This window comes from Solanum tuberosum, unplaced genomic scaffold, assembly GCF_000226075.1.
Source record: "Solanum tuberosum cultivar DM 1-3 516 R44 unplaced genomic scaffold, SolTub_3.0 scf00149, whole genome shotgun sequence".
Classification (NCBI taxonomy): Eukaryota; Viridiplantae; Streptophyta; class Magnoliopsida; order Solanales; family Solanaceae; genus Solanum; species Solanum tuberosum.
Genome location: NW_006239072.1, coordinates 858,732 through 872,794, shown reverse-complemented (window position 1 = coordinate 872,794; position 14,063 = coordinate 858,732). Strand labels below are relative to the sequence as shown.

General features: G+C 36.8%; 1 protein-coding gene across 1 annotated transcript in view; it reads right to left on the bottom strand.

Moving 5' to 3' along the window:
* Positions 1–14,063, bottom strand: part of LOC102590438 (protein strawberry notch) — a 35,904-nt gene that overhangs the window by 14,908 nt on the left and 6,933 nt on the right. Inside the window, exons 8-23 of the mRNA XM_006352529.2 lie at positions 12,255–12,387; positions 7,136–7,196; positions 6,980–7,061; positions 6,132–6,260; positions 5,872–6,015; positions 5,608–5,707; positions 5,406–5,531; positions 4,694–4,767; positions 4,426–4,598; positions 4,215–4,308; positions 1,486–1,583; positions 1,274–1,409; positions 970–1,076; positions 657–752; positions 477–564; positions 246–366 (exon numbers count right to left, since the gene is read on the bottom strand). Coding sequence (XP_006352591.1) covers positions 246–366; positions 477–564; positions 657–752; positions 970–1,076; positions 1,274–1,409; positions 1,486–1,583; positions 4,215–4,308; positions 4,426–4,598; positions 4,694–4,767; positions 5,406–5,531; positions 5,608–5,707; positions 5,872–6,015; positions 6,132–6,260; positions 6,980–7,061; positions 7,136–7,196; positions 12,255–12,387 — 1,762 coding nt within the window. The remainder of the gene's footprint in view (positions 1–245; positions 367–476; positions 565–656; positions 753–969; positions 1,077–1,273; positions 1,410–1,485; positions 1,584–4,214; positions 4,309–4,425; positions 4,599–4,693; positions 4,768–5,405; positions 5,532–5,607; positions 5,708–5,871; positions 6,016–6,131; positions 6,261–6,979; positions 7,062–7,135; positions 7,197–12,254; positions 12,388–14,063) is intronic.

Below are 14,063 nucleotides of genomic sequence, written 5' to 3'. Positions count from 1 at the left end.
GAACTTCATTTATAGCAGGCAGATCCAATGAGCAAGTAGCCATTATGTTTTTATCGAATGGTTTAACAGGACATCCTTTACACTTCCTTTTTTTTTTTGGTTAAAGAAGTTTGCCACAGTCATAGATAATTGATCGAGAAACTGTGATGACTTAGATGGCCCTGATAAAATTCTTATGCTAGCATACATTTTGCTACATTAATAATTCTTTAAATTGATTCATTTATAAAGGTAAAACGTCGTACCAAGAACCGAGTCTCTTATTATTCCAACAGAAACAAGTGCAGCTTTCCCCTTCAAAATAAAATCCTGTATAGCATCAGGTATATCAGCAGAACAACCTGGTGGTACAAGTGGAAAAGGTTCCTGCAAACCATATAGCATGTTGAATTCTCACTTGTACACATACATGCTAAAGTGGGAAAAGAATGGAATACAAGTAAGAAATGACAGTATCAAGCAAAAGGCATAGACACCTGCTCCATGATCCCTCTATACAACATCACAAGGGCTCTTTTCCCATAGGAACTATCATAGTTATAAGCACTAAGAGATGGTCCAGCTCTGCAATATATCAAGAGCAATTGAAAAGAGCCGTCACTTTGCATGTTATCATAATCACACTTCCAACATATGCTAAACAATAACGCACTCACCGACGATCTCCCTGAGTCAATGCCCCAAGTGATTCAAGTCTCTTGGCAACAACGGATGCAAACCGCCGTTCGCCACCAAGATTAGTAAATAGTAGCCTGATATTGAGGAAGAGAAAAATATCATATGTGCAAAATATGAAACAAGTGATTTATACAGGGAAATTAATTTCTGGCAAGTATGAAAAGCATATTTAATGGCAACTTGTAACACTCCAGGTACGCCATCAAATAGTTACAATGGTAATTTGTATAAACCAGGTTTGCCATCATATAGCACAACCATTATTCACATGTAACCAGACACGGTACCTACTTATACTCGGGTGCAGAAGCTTGATTAGAGCGATGAGTTCTTCCAAACTGCTGAATTGCCCGATCAGCACTCCAAGGTAACTCCAGAGTCAAATGGACCCTTCTTCTCTGACACAAGGGAAGGAATTCAAACGGCATAATCAGAAAACAACTATCAAGAGCAGCTCATCCATTAAGGATCAGAAGATATATATAGAAAAGAGTATGTCTACTACATTTCCACACACACATATATATATACATATAAGAGATGATATCTTTTGCTCCATGCAGTAAATGATGAAAACAAAAAAACAAAAAGCTACCTGGTTTAAAACCCTTCTATCAGCTTGCAGAGAAACACCAGCTGATCCAGCTTCAGATATTATAGCTACCAGCTTCTTCCCTTCCATGAAGAGCTGTTTCTCATGTATATTGACCATTTCCATGCTTACATCCTTCCTGAAGCAAGAAAAAATTGCTCAGCCATTATGAGAAAAAAACGATCTATAATTTGATTTAAACATCACAAACTCACGTATTTCGCGCCTGATAGGTGACACCTTTTCCATTAGCGGCCCTCACAAGCATGCCTTTTCTCCCTGTTATTTCTGCCACTTTCTCTGGGCCCCCAAGCTGCATAAGACTTGAAATATGTAAATCTGTGATTATATAATACCTCCAAGAGGCGCTTGGTTGGGTGCAAATGTGGAATCTTGCAAAGCCTCGAAAGTTGCAGCTGGGTGAAAAGAATCTTTTTTCAGGTTAAAAAGAACTTGTCTTTGAGTCCTTTGTTCAGAAAGCATAACGAAGGTCAAATATAAATTAACTATTTTAAATAGTAAAGTTGTAAATTTAACCCTTTCTCCTTTAAGATGTAGGTTGAGTAGTAAGATGGATAATAGGAGCTACGAGACCTACCGGAAAAAAAGGGAGGAGGATAAGGGCAAAAGAGAGTGAAGATGAGGGAGGTATGCCAGAAGAGTGGAGTAGGGAGACCAAAGGTTGCTACATTAGTTTAGGGATAGGAGAGCTGGAGGTGGGCTGGTTCTGGTGGCTATAAGGAGTAAGGACGGTGCATGCTACAGGAGCTTGAAGAGGGATGTGATGTTGCATATGGGTGTGGTTGTGGAGAAGCGAGGAGGAAAGAGCCTTGTATGATTGAGAGGTATTTAAGTATATTGAAGAAGAAGCATGCAAAATGTCTAAAAGAGCCTAATGTTCATCATTTAAAAAAAGTAACATACACTTCACTCATACTTTCTTTTGCCAAAGAGGTGAGATTTGTTGGATAAATAGGGAGGAGGAGCACTCTCCATCAATCATATCTTTCGTTGAAGACAAGAGAGGAAATGATTCTTCTTTACTTCACTTAAATTGCTTACACAAAATGGCTATAATGCCTAGGTATTTATATTACTCTTTTAGCATGTACCTAGTCTAGTACATGTACCTAAATTTAATTCTAAATTATTTATCTTCCTTAGTTCATGAACAAAATCATATATGCAATCTAGTTTATTTTTTCAACAACCCCGCTTTAAACTAGATTCATCACTCCAAAAGTCTTTTGGAAGACGCCAATCTTTAAGGCTTGTAAAGGCATCCACAACTTGGTCTTGTGACTTCGAAAATTTGAGCTCGATTTCTTTCTTAGATTTTTCTCTATCTCATCCATGTTCATGGCCTCTTTGACTTTGATTGCAAAGCTTGTTCAAATTCTTGTTCTGACTTCTTTGAAGATTGATCTTTCTTCATTGCAAACATCCAATAAGTTCATATATGGCCATTATGTCCAAATCCTTGGCTCATCAACAACAACCGTAAATTAAATCATAAATTCAAAGATCAAATAACTCCGAAGTTCATCTATGGCCATGATGTCCAAATCCTTGGCTCATCAACAGCAACCACAAAATTAAATTGTAAATTCAAAGATCAAATAACTCTTGCAATGACCGACCATCCTTCAAATCTTCTTCATATCTTCTCCTCATCATTATCATTGTTGTCATAATCTTCATCTTTTCCTTATGAGACATCTCTTCCTTAATCCTTTGACAGATAGAGTGTAGATTTTCATGTTCATCTTTCTCATGGCAGCAATATCATTCGTTACCTCTCTATTCAAGATTTGTTGTCGTGCAACTACTTCAACAGGGTTGACACTCTTGTTGGGCTCCTTGTCATCAGCAAAATTCTTCAGAATAACTTCTGAAATCTTGGTTATTCCACCAACCAAAAAAGTTTCTTCAAGATGGTGCTTCTCTAGCTCAACATCCTCATAGCTGTAGTAGCAAATCTCAGTCATATTCATTTTCCATTTGAAGATTCATTCTTTCAAATCTTTGTAAATTGGGATTCTGCAAAGGTCCATCAAGACAAATGTCTCTGATACCAAATATTAGACATTTGGGAGGGGAGGACGCTCAAATCACTCAAATTCTCTTTGAAAACAAGTGGGGAAGTAATTCTTCTTTACTTCACTAACTTGCTTACATAAATGGCTATCATACATAGGTATCTATAGAACTTTTCTAGCAGCACCTAATCTAGTTCAAAACTTTTTATGTTGGCTACTTCATGAACAAAATCATAGATGCATCCTCATAAATTTCCCAATACATGAATTTACTTAATTCATGTACTTGAGATGAACCTAGTTTATTTTTCAACAAGATTGACGAATTTGTCTAGTCATAATCATTTAATTAAAAGGCTGTTTTTCTTCCCTTCTTTTATGGAGTTGAAAAGACTGTCAAAGTACCTATCTCCAAATTAAAGTGCAAATACCTATATGAAGCCATAAAGAGAACCACTGCCTACAATTTTTTACTTTAAACAACACAATATTCGGGAAAAGTACACTGAGCACCATATGTGCTGGAGTAGGACTGCAAAAAGTAGTGAAGACCACGTGGATCATAATACCAGCATGTATATGGTGGTGTCTACGGAGGGAAAGAAAAGGAACGTGTTTTGATATAGACAAGATGGCACTGCCTGTTGGGGTGTAAAACGGATTAAATCTGACTGTTTTTTTGGTCTCCTGTTGGGGTGGACCGGTGGTAATATGGATTTGGTTAATGATGCTGAATCCCTGTTACAGTGTATAGAAAGTCGGGATTCCTTTTTGGTTTTAGGGGATGTAACCAGGTACAATCTTTGTACTATTCTGTTTAACCATATTTCACATTTTTTAAGGTACACAGAGCACCCAGAATCAACACATAGAGAGGGATTTCCAAATAAAGAATAGGGAAGAACCTGATCGATAATATCATCCAACGGATTGTTTGGAAGATCCAAAGAACGAATTATATCCAAAATTTTGGACCTTCTCTCCAGAGCTCCTTTATACCTTAACATCACACAGGTGGTTAGTATTGAACCTTCCACAAACACTGACTGAGATGATCTATGATGAAGCAAAAAAGTGAACACAATCAGACAAGAACCACATTTTCACATGTTCCACCTTTTGGATAGTTCCGCAACATAGGCATGTCTTGCTTGTATATATTCATCTGTCTTTTCCTTGCAAGAATGGCAACACCAATCCGCAGAAACTGACTCTGTAACAGGTGGAACTAAACATGCTGGATGTATAAGTTGGCTACAACAGGAACACTGGAGCAATTTTTTCCTCTCCTAATTGGATGGCCACCAATAGCAGTAGGAAGATCAATATAAAAGAACCAAACGCACCAACAGAAATAGAAGCGCCAATAATCAGAGACTAGTACCTCCTCCGAACTACAAACATCACAGATCTGAAATTCATCGTCATCGGACTCGGTAGATTCATATTCGGAATCAGCTGTACTTAGTAAAAAGAATTCAGCAGCGAGAAAAATGCCAAGAGCAAACTCTATGAAGCATCATGTATTTTACTCAAAAATAATAACAATGCTAAGAGAATTCGGGATAACTTCAATAGATAATCCAATTTAAACACCTTAACTGTTAAAGAGGGAAGAAATATTATGTCTATGGAACCTTCACTAGTAGTGAATCCTGTGATTACAAAATTGTTATGTAAAGTTCAATCTATTTCTAGAAAAAATATATCATGTACAACCAGAGGGTTTCAAGAAGATCCAGAGGTCTTGACATTTCGAAGATAAACACAAAGCTTATAGACTACACATGCTGCATGCATACATACTATAAGATATTAAATGCATGTATGATAACCACCGCCACCACCACCCTAGTATCAGTACTGAATCTGGAAAGTTTTAGCATATATATAGTATGGAAACATCAATTTTGGACATGGAAGGAAGTTGTTGCCCAAAATTTCTTCAATTGCAAGAAATTCATTGGAAATTAATCATTAGTTGAACTGCAAAACATGATACATAGCAAACTACTGCCAACACCAAATTACCCAATTGAAAGAGAAAGGCATAATTGACACAGGAAAAAACCAGAATTTAAGGATTAGAAATTTACTATCTGATTCTTCATCACTCATCTGATCACCCGTTTGCCATTTAGCAACTTTTCTCACTCTCCCTCTAAATGATACACCAGGTGTTGCAGAGTGTCTCTTTCGCTGAAGCTCTTTGACACTTTCATCTATGCATGAATTAGAAAGTAAGCAAACTGGCGGCCATTGGAGGAAGATACACAAAGCCATTATAGATGCACATACCAGGAAGTGGTTCAGGTTCTTCAGGCAATGGATAATTCTCTTCTACAAATTTAAGTAACAACTCACGAGGTCCAGAAACAAAATCATCAAGTTCAAGACCCTATCAAGATTCAATAAACACAAGAGAATAGAGAATAGGTTAAGGAACACAATTTTCATATGTCACTTGGCTTATTTCCAAACCTGAATACAAGAAGTATTTCAGAAAATGTAGATACATGTAAATACAGAGATAACAAACATGATGCAAGACATGTGACTTACATATTTCGAAACAGCTTCCTCAGTTCTTGCTTCTCCAGTGCTTTGAAGGCCTACGACCACACATTTACCTTCAGTCAATGCTTCCTTTGCAATTCTAACTACTGCAGGAACCTTAGCGGAGATACACAAGTGTCTAAAGAAGCGCTACATTTTAGAACAGAAAAAAAGGAGGTAACTGAGATGTATGTCTCTTATAACATAATAAAGACATTGTTTGCATAAAGTAGCTTTTGAGCCACAAAACAATGGAGATCTTAAACCTGATGATTTGCCCAGTAAAGTCTCCAGAGCTGATTAGAAGAGGGCTTATCATCAGTGAGAAATGCACCAGCTGACAGCAATTCCACTCTAAGCTCCGCCCAGAATTCAGCAGCCTTTTTATACAAGTCCTGAAAACATAAAATAATGAGAGTCAAATGGACAAAATGCACAAGCAGAAAAATAAGAATATTTGGTAATCAACATAAAGGAAGATTTTCATTATGGTCAGGGGTATGCACCAAAAAAGCAGCACATACTCCCTTAAAAATATTCGAAAAATCAGGCATAATGAAGCTTAAAGTGAAAAATTACAATCACAATTCATGAAGAAAGAGGCAGAATATTTTGGCAATTTCAATTCTTCATATCTCTCCGCCCATGAATAAGCTAAAGAAGTAAAAAAGCACTTTTCCCGTTTAAAGCACAAAACAGACAATGAAGTATCAAAACACCAACTGCATATTTAGTTGACATATCAAGAAAAAAAATTGACTGCACGGTAAAAGATCAAATACATTGTTACTTTTGTTCTCTTTCAAGGACCCATAAAATTATGGACCCTCCAAGAAATTATCCTATTAAGAAACACAAAGCAAGTAAATGACATCAGAATCAAGCCATATCGAATAAAGACTCTATATGGGGAGATATGCTCCCATTAGAGGAATACAAAGCTCTAACGCAAGGCATCTAAACCACCCCAAGTCTGATACTATTCTGCCGCTGCAATTTAGGAAGACGGATACAATTTCTCCCACCTTGTAGCATTAGTGTGATTTCATTCTGGACCAATGTGAGCAAGAAACCACATTTTACCAATCATCATCCAATAAAAAAAATATCATACCTGCATCTTGGCCTCTAAAGGTACTTCAACTACTTCAAACTCTGCACCTTTGTAGCTAAGTGTACGACACACATACATACCCCTAAGACATCAAGAGGTTAATAGTATATAGATAGATTGACTTGATCACTTAGACATAGATAGCCCAGAAGAAACCTTGTTTTCATGTCCATGGCAACAAGTTCAAGTGCCCCCACACCACCTTTCTCCATAGCACCTGTAATTTCCAAAGAGAAAAAGGGGGTCAAAACAACATCAGCTTCAGAGTTTTTAAGACATCTACAGTTTAAACCACAACATATTAAAATAGGACTTAAGAAAAAAAATCATAGAAGGTAGTCTTAGGCCTCATTTGTTTTTTTTTTCTCAAGAAAACCAATGGTCTAAAATCTCATTCGTACGGCACCTAATGAAGGTCTTAATATTAATCATTCACATCTTAATCATTAAGAGTATGTTTGGATGAGCTTATAGCTTTTGGCTTATAAGCTAAAAACCATAAGTTAGGAATTTTAACTTTTGACTTTCGACTTATTTTTGGCTTTAAAAACAATTGCTTAGAAGCACCTTTTATTTTACCCAAACACTACAAAAGTGCTTAAAAGTTATTTTGTCTTACCAGCACTTAAAATAAGCCAATTCAAATGGGCTCTAAGTCTATAAGTTTTTTAGATCTAAACCTAATCAATCTGATTTTAATCATTAAGTGTGTTGTTTCAAAAAAAATCATTAAGTGTGTTGTTCTTCTAATTTTACAATCACTTGAGGGGTCTGAATATATCTGAATAATTAAGATCTCTAACAAACTCTTTAAGTCTCATTTGTTTGCATTTAATAAAGGTCTTAATCTTAATCATTGAGATCTCAGTCATTTTTTTTATCAAGTAAAAGTATTTTCATTCATAAACATGGCCATAACGGTTGTACACAAGAGATACACCAAAAAGTAGAGAATTTACAAAATGATATGATTCTCTACAAGTTCCACACAATCCTCTATACAATCAACTGAGAAAAACTCGACTCTACACCTTCAAAACTTCAAAAGCTCTCTTATTTCTCTCTCCATACAACCCACATTAGCACAAGTGGAACCATAGTCCATGCCCTCTGACTTCTCGTTCTTCTCATGCTCTTCGAACTGGATATCAACTCTCTTACCGTGTTTGGCATTACCCATGAAGAGTCAAACCACGTGAGCATATCCCACCATAACCTCATAGTCAATCTGTAGTGTAGCAAAAGATGATTCATGTCCTCACCTTTCTCCTTACACATGTAGCACCAACTGGCGCAGACAACCTTCCACTTTCAAAGATTTTCCTCGGTCAAAATCACCCCTCTAGTGGCAAGCCAAGTGCAGCACACCTTCCTCGGCACCTCTGGAAACCATACGGCATTATATGGGAAAGTATACTCCTCCCTAACCAGAAGCTTCTCATAAATAGACTTTATAGAGAACACTCCAATAGTAATGCCGAATGAGTTCTTCAATATGTTAAAAAGTCAAATTTTAAAGGGAAAATTGTGTTGACCGACTAGTAAAATCAAGTGGCAAGCAAAGAGGAGAAACAAAACTGAAACTTGTAAAAAATATCAGAGATCAATAAAAATTCTCACCTATGAAGTATGACCTAACAATTTTGGAATGTTCTCAGGCAATCTTCCCAAGATTTTTTCTCTCCTACTTCATAGGAGTGCAGAACACCTTTATCGGTGGTTCACTGGTTCCAGACGGAAATTCAACCCTTACATTGTTAACCCATCCTCAGTTACCACCTTCTGTGATAGCTACCAACCCTTCTTACTTTCAGATCCAACTAGACAGTTTTCTGCACAAAAATGGGAGAGAATAGAATTTACAGTTGGGGATGGCTAGCACTAGGGAAATCTAGAATGTTTAAGAGGGCAAACCTCTTCTTGTTTATCACCAAGAATCTCTACTTGATAAGGAGATGAAGGCTACAGCATGGGTTCAGAAAAGTTTACTCAAACTACACAAGATGTTTGGAGTAGACTTTCAGGGTCATGGAGAGGAAGCACTTGAGTTTCTCAAGCAGATTGATTCATGTAGCCAAGCGAGAAGAATGGAGCAAACAACGGATATTTAAAGAACCAGGTTTAAAGGCACACAAGAGTTAAAGAATCTGATCGCCTTTGATGTTAAATTCAAAAGTAATGGCGATAGATCTAAGGAGAAGGGGAGTCTACAATCTGTCCCATGAAGCTTAATATTGTGGAAAATTAGGGGGGTTAAATGACTTGGGGAAGAGGAGAATTGTGCAGAGTTTAGTTCAAGATTGGAAGGCAGACATAGTTTGCCTCCAAGAAACAAAACTAGAGGATAATGTGCAGGATATCATCAAGTAAATTTGGGCAGGGATATGGATCAGAAGTGCATGTCTCGAAGCTAGTGGAACCAGAGGTGGGATTATTTTACTTTGGGACTATGGGAAGGGGAGATCTTACAGGTTCGAGCTTACACATTATCTTGTAATAACTACATAATAATTATCATGTTCCAATTGCTCTCTTCTATTGACATTGGGAACAATCTAAGTCATATTTTAAATTTGAAAATTGGTGGTTAAACTCAGAAGGTTTTGTTGATAAGAGTTATTAACTGCTGGAATGATTTAGCCTTTTCTGGGAAACCAGATTAGATTCTAGCCTGTAAACTCAAAGCCCTCAAAGAAAAGCTAAAAGAATGGAGTAGGGGAATCTGGAGCTTCAAAAGAATAAATTGCTTAGCCAGATGGTTGAACTAGACTCTTGTTTGGAAAATAGAGCATTGACAGAGGAGGAAATTGCTAAGAAAGCCAATTCATTCATGGAATATGAAGGATGTCTGAAGAATGAAAAGTGGCCTAAAGATGGAGAGATCAAGGGATTTATGGCTGAGGGAGAGGGACAGAAACACCAAATTTTCCCACCAAACTGCTAATGCTCACCAGAGATATAATCACATTGACCAAATTATAGTACATGAAGAGACTATAGTTGAGCCTAACCGAATCAAAGAGGAGATCCCTTTTTTCTACAAGAAGTTGTACACAGAAGCTGAAGAATGGAGACCCACTGAAAATATTAGCAACCACCCAACTAGCACAGATATTGAAAAGGAGGCATTACAAGCTAATTTTGAAGAACAAGAGGCTTGTGAAAGTTTGAAGATGTGTGCTATAGACAAAGCCCCTGCCCTGATGGTTATACAATGGGGTTCTATTTTAAAATGTTGGGAGTTCCTAAAGAAAGACATAATGGAGGCTTTTCACAATTTTCATTCAAATGAACTGTTTGAAAAAAGCTTTAATGCAACGTACATTGCCTTGATTCCCAAGATGACAGGGGCAAAGGAGCTCAAAGACTTTAGTCCGACCATATTGATTGAAAGCTTTTACAAGCTGATTTCTAAGCTCCTGACAGAGAGATTGAAGAGGGTGGTGAACAAACAACAAATGGCTTTCACTAAAGGCGGGCAGATAATGGATGCAGTGTTGATAACTATGAAGTATGAAGCAATTGACTCCAGAATCTCACAAGGAAAACCTGGCATTTTATGTAAAATTGATATTAAGAAAGCTTATGATGATGTCAATTGGAGTTCATTGTTAGTATGTTGAGACAAATGAGTTTTGAGGAGAAGTGGATCAACTAGATTAAATTCAGCATCTCTATTATGAAATTCTCCATCCTTGCTAATGGGGGCTCCTCCAGAAGGCTTTTTCAGTGCACACACAGGGATTAGACAAGGGAATCCTTTATCCCCTTTTATGTTTATCATAGCAATGGAGGGTCTAAACAAGATGTTAAATATTGCTAAGAGGGGAGGTCGGATCCAGGGATTTGAAGTTGCCAAAGATAGTGAGAGCAGTTTAGAGATCACTCATCTTCAATATGTGATGACACACTAATGTTTTGTGGTGCTAAGGAGGAACAATTGCTTATACTGAGGCTGATATTGGTTATTTTGATGCCATGTCTGGTCTACAAATAAACTGGAGAGTCGCCTTTTTCCAATTAATTTGGTCCCCAATATGGAGCACCTGTCAAGAATTGAAGACTTACGGAGTTTAACCAATGAATTTAATTTGCTCTGCATATTGATTCAAACCAAAAGTTTTATTTAAGGACGAAGCACATAGAAATAGATTGTCATTTCATTAGGCAGAAGCCTGAGTCTGGTTGCATTGTAACGAGTTTAGAAAATTAAAAGCACCAGCTTGCGTGGCTTCACATAATTACTTTGAGGATCCAGAATTGACTATATTTGTGGCACGCTAGGAGCATATGATATGTAAATAGAGAAATATGGCAAAAGCAGATATTATTGTAAATAGAGAAAGCTTCCCAAATTCTACGAGATTTTGTAGGAATGTAACTATTCCATTTATTCTCTTTCCTTATATAGTACTCCTTGTAAAGGTTATTTAAACCCAATAGCTTGAGGGAATAATTAAGCAACTAATTCCCCATATCTCCTTCTCTCTTCTTCTCTTACTTCAAACACAATTCAAATTTTAGTTAATTCTGGAACATCTACTTATACATATTTATATTTATAGTCTTTGTCTCATGCATTCAAATGGAGGAAAAGTGAAATTAAAATTCCCCATGTATGCCTTGTCCAAAAACCAGAACAATGAGAAGCCAATACCTCCATTTTTTGAGTTGAAAAAGCTTAAGCTCAATCATACTAAAGTATGAACACAAGCCTAGACTCCTAGTGAAGCACTAGATTAATAGCTCTCTAAACAAGTAATGAAGATGATATACTTTTTCACCTCCTTCACAAGGAATTGCTGAAATGACCACAATGTTTAGTTTCAACTATGATATTCCCACTAGCCACATAAGCAGACAAGTATGAACTTCAATATTTGTACATGCAGATAAAGCAATCAATACTCTACCACAGCATAACACAACCACTCATATATTATCATCAAGTTGCTACCTTTTCCTCTTGCTTCTTGTACCGCTATATGAGTAATACATAAGCATTTAGTACATTAGAATAAAATTTACTTTTAGAAGTCACTGGAAGTGAGATGACTCAGCTACTTGTAACTTCATGATCAGACTTTTTTAATAATAAGAAGCATAGATAAATATATGCTAAGAATCCAAGCACCTACTTAGTGCTGGTTGGCACCTCTTTAGTGCTGGTTTTTCTGTTCATTTTATAATGTATCTTGCTTACTGATCAATGTTTTTTTTAAAATAAAAAGAACTATGCTAAGAAACAGTTAATTTTAGCAATCAGAAGGCAAACCTAAGAAGTCACGGAAATTAAGAAAAGAAGTTCCAGCTCCCCAAAGCCCAAGGCGAACCATGTAGGCCATATTGCGAGGCTCAGAAGCACCAGTTGCTGAACAATAAACAACACGAGCTTGAGGAAGACGAGCCTGTAATACAAAATGCAACTAGCTCATAAATATAACTTACCAAGAAAACAAGAAAAGTAAAATTAATTTGATCGATCGTAATTGCTGTTCATGTGCAACAGATATCAGGACCAGCAGATATAATGACCCAATAATGTCTGCTTCAAATAAAACCCAACATAGCAACTGTACTCAGTGATTATGCAAACATATTAGAAAGGACAAGCTTTTACTGTATATAAATATGCTAAATGGGGTAATGCAGATGTTAATGTTGATCAGACTAGATTGTGTTCTCTAGCTTCTCTTGGAGGTTTTACCACTCAAAAGGCTGAGATAACTTGAGGATTCCATTTAGAGGAAACCTTAGATCAAGGTTTTTAGAATAATATGGTAAAACATAAAGCTAAGGGTATCTTAAGGTTAGGACAGAGCAGTTTTCATGCTAGGCTTAGCTAACCTTCATTCATGTTTACTTTGTGGGATTTCCCTGGGTATGTTGTTGTATCAATCCATTCATTAAGTAATAAAACATCAAACTATATATACCAACAGGCAAAAGCTGATCAAGAAATATTATACATGTTAAAGAAATATATTAGGTCAGCCCATAAATAACAAGGAAAAGATCTTTTAAACTTCCATTTGTTCTCCTCTCACCATACTTTGCTTTGATAATGCGACTCCAGTAGGATTGAGGTATTTGAGAGTACCTCCACAACCATTTCAATCTAAGAGCCTTACTCTGAAGCTTCAGGTTTCTGATGCCCAATCTACCATGCTTTTTCCCCACAAGAACCTTGTCTAGATGCAATACTTTCTTGTCCTCATTTCCTTGCCAAAGGAAATCCCTTCTAAGCTTGTCTACGATGGACATCATATATGCTGGGAGTGCATTCAGAACTGAGTTTATGAGAGTGACTCTACCTCCTATTGACAAATATTGTGATTTCCACTTAGTTAACTTCTTTTCACACTTCTCAATCACTGTGTTCCAGATATTCTTGGACTTTGCTTTGGCACCTAAAGACATCCCCAGATAAGTGGTAGGCAATGTGCCCACTTCTCCACCCAGAATCATCTCAAACCCTCCATACTAGGTACTGCATTAACTAGGTATAAGTGGCTCTTTTTCTAGTTTGTGTAAACCAGAAACTCCTTCAAGTAGAGCAAAATAGTTCCAAGAATTCTAAGTTGATCCTCATCAGAACCACACAGAATATGTTTTTTGAAACTGAAAAAAAAATCTTTGTGGTGCTAGTGAGGATCAACTTAGAATTCGTAGAACTATTTGGCTCTATTTGAAGGAGTTTCTGGTTTACCTCCACAACCATTTCAAATCTAAGATCCCTACTCTGAAGCTTCAGGTTCAGGTTTCTGATGCCCAATCCACCATGGTTTTTCCCCACAAGAACCGTAAGAATATGAATAGGTTTATACAATCCTATTAGAATAGGAATAGGTTTATACAATCCTATTAGAATAGGAATAGGAATAGAAATAGAAATAGGATTACTAAATAGTATCCTACTTGGTAAAGGATTGTATTGTAGTGTCTATAAATAGGGTGTCAATGTAATAATGTAGAAAAAACAACAATTCAATAATATTTTTCTCCTATATTTCTCACATGATATCAGAGCCTCTACAATCTTGGTAAACAATCAAAGAGCTTCCACTGCCGGCGGGCGGCTATT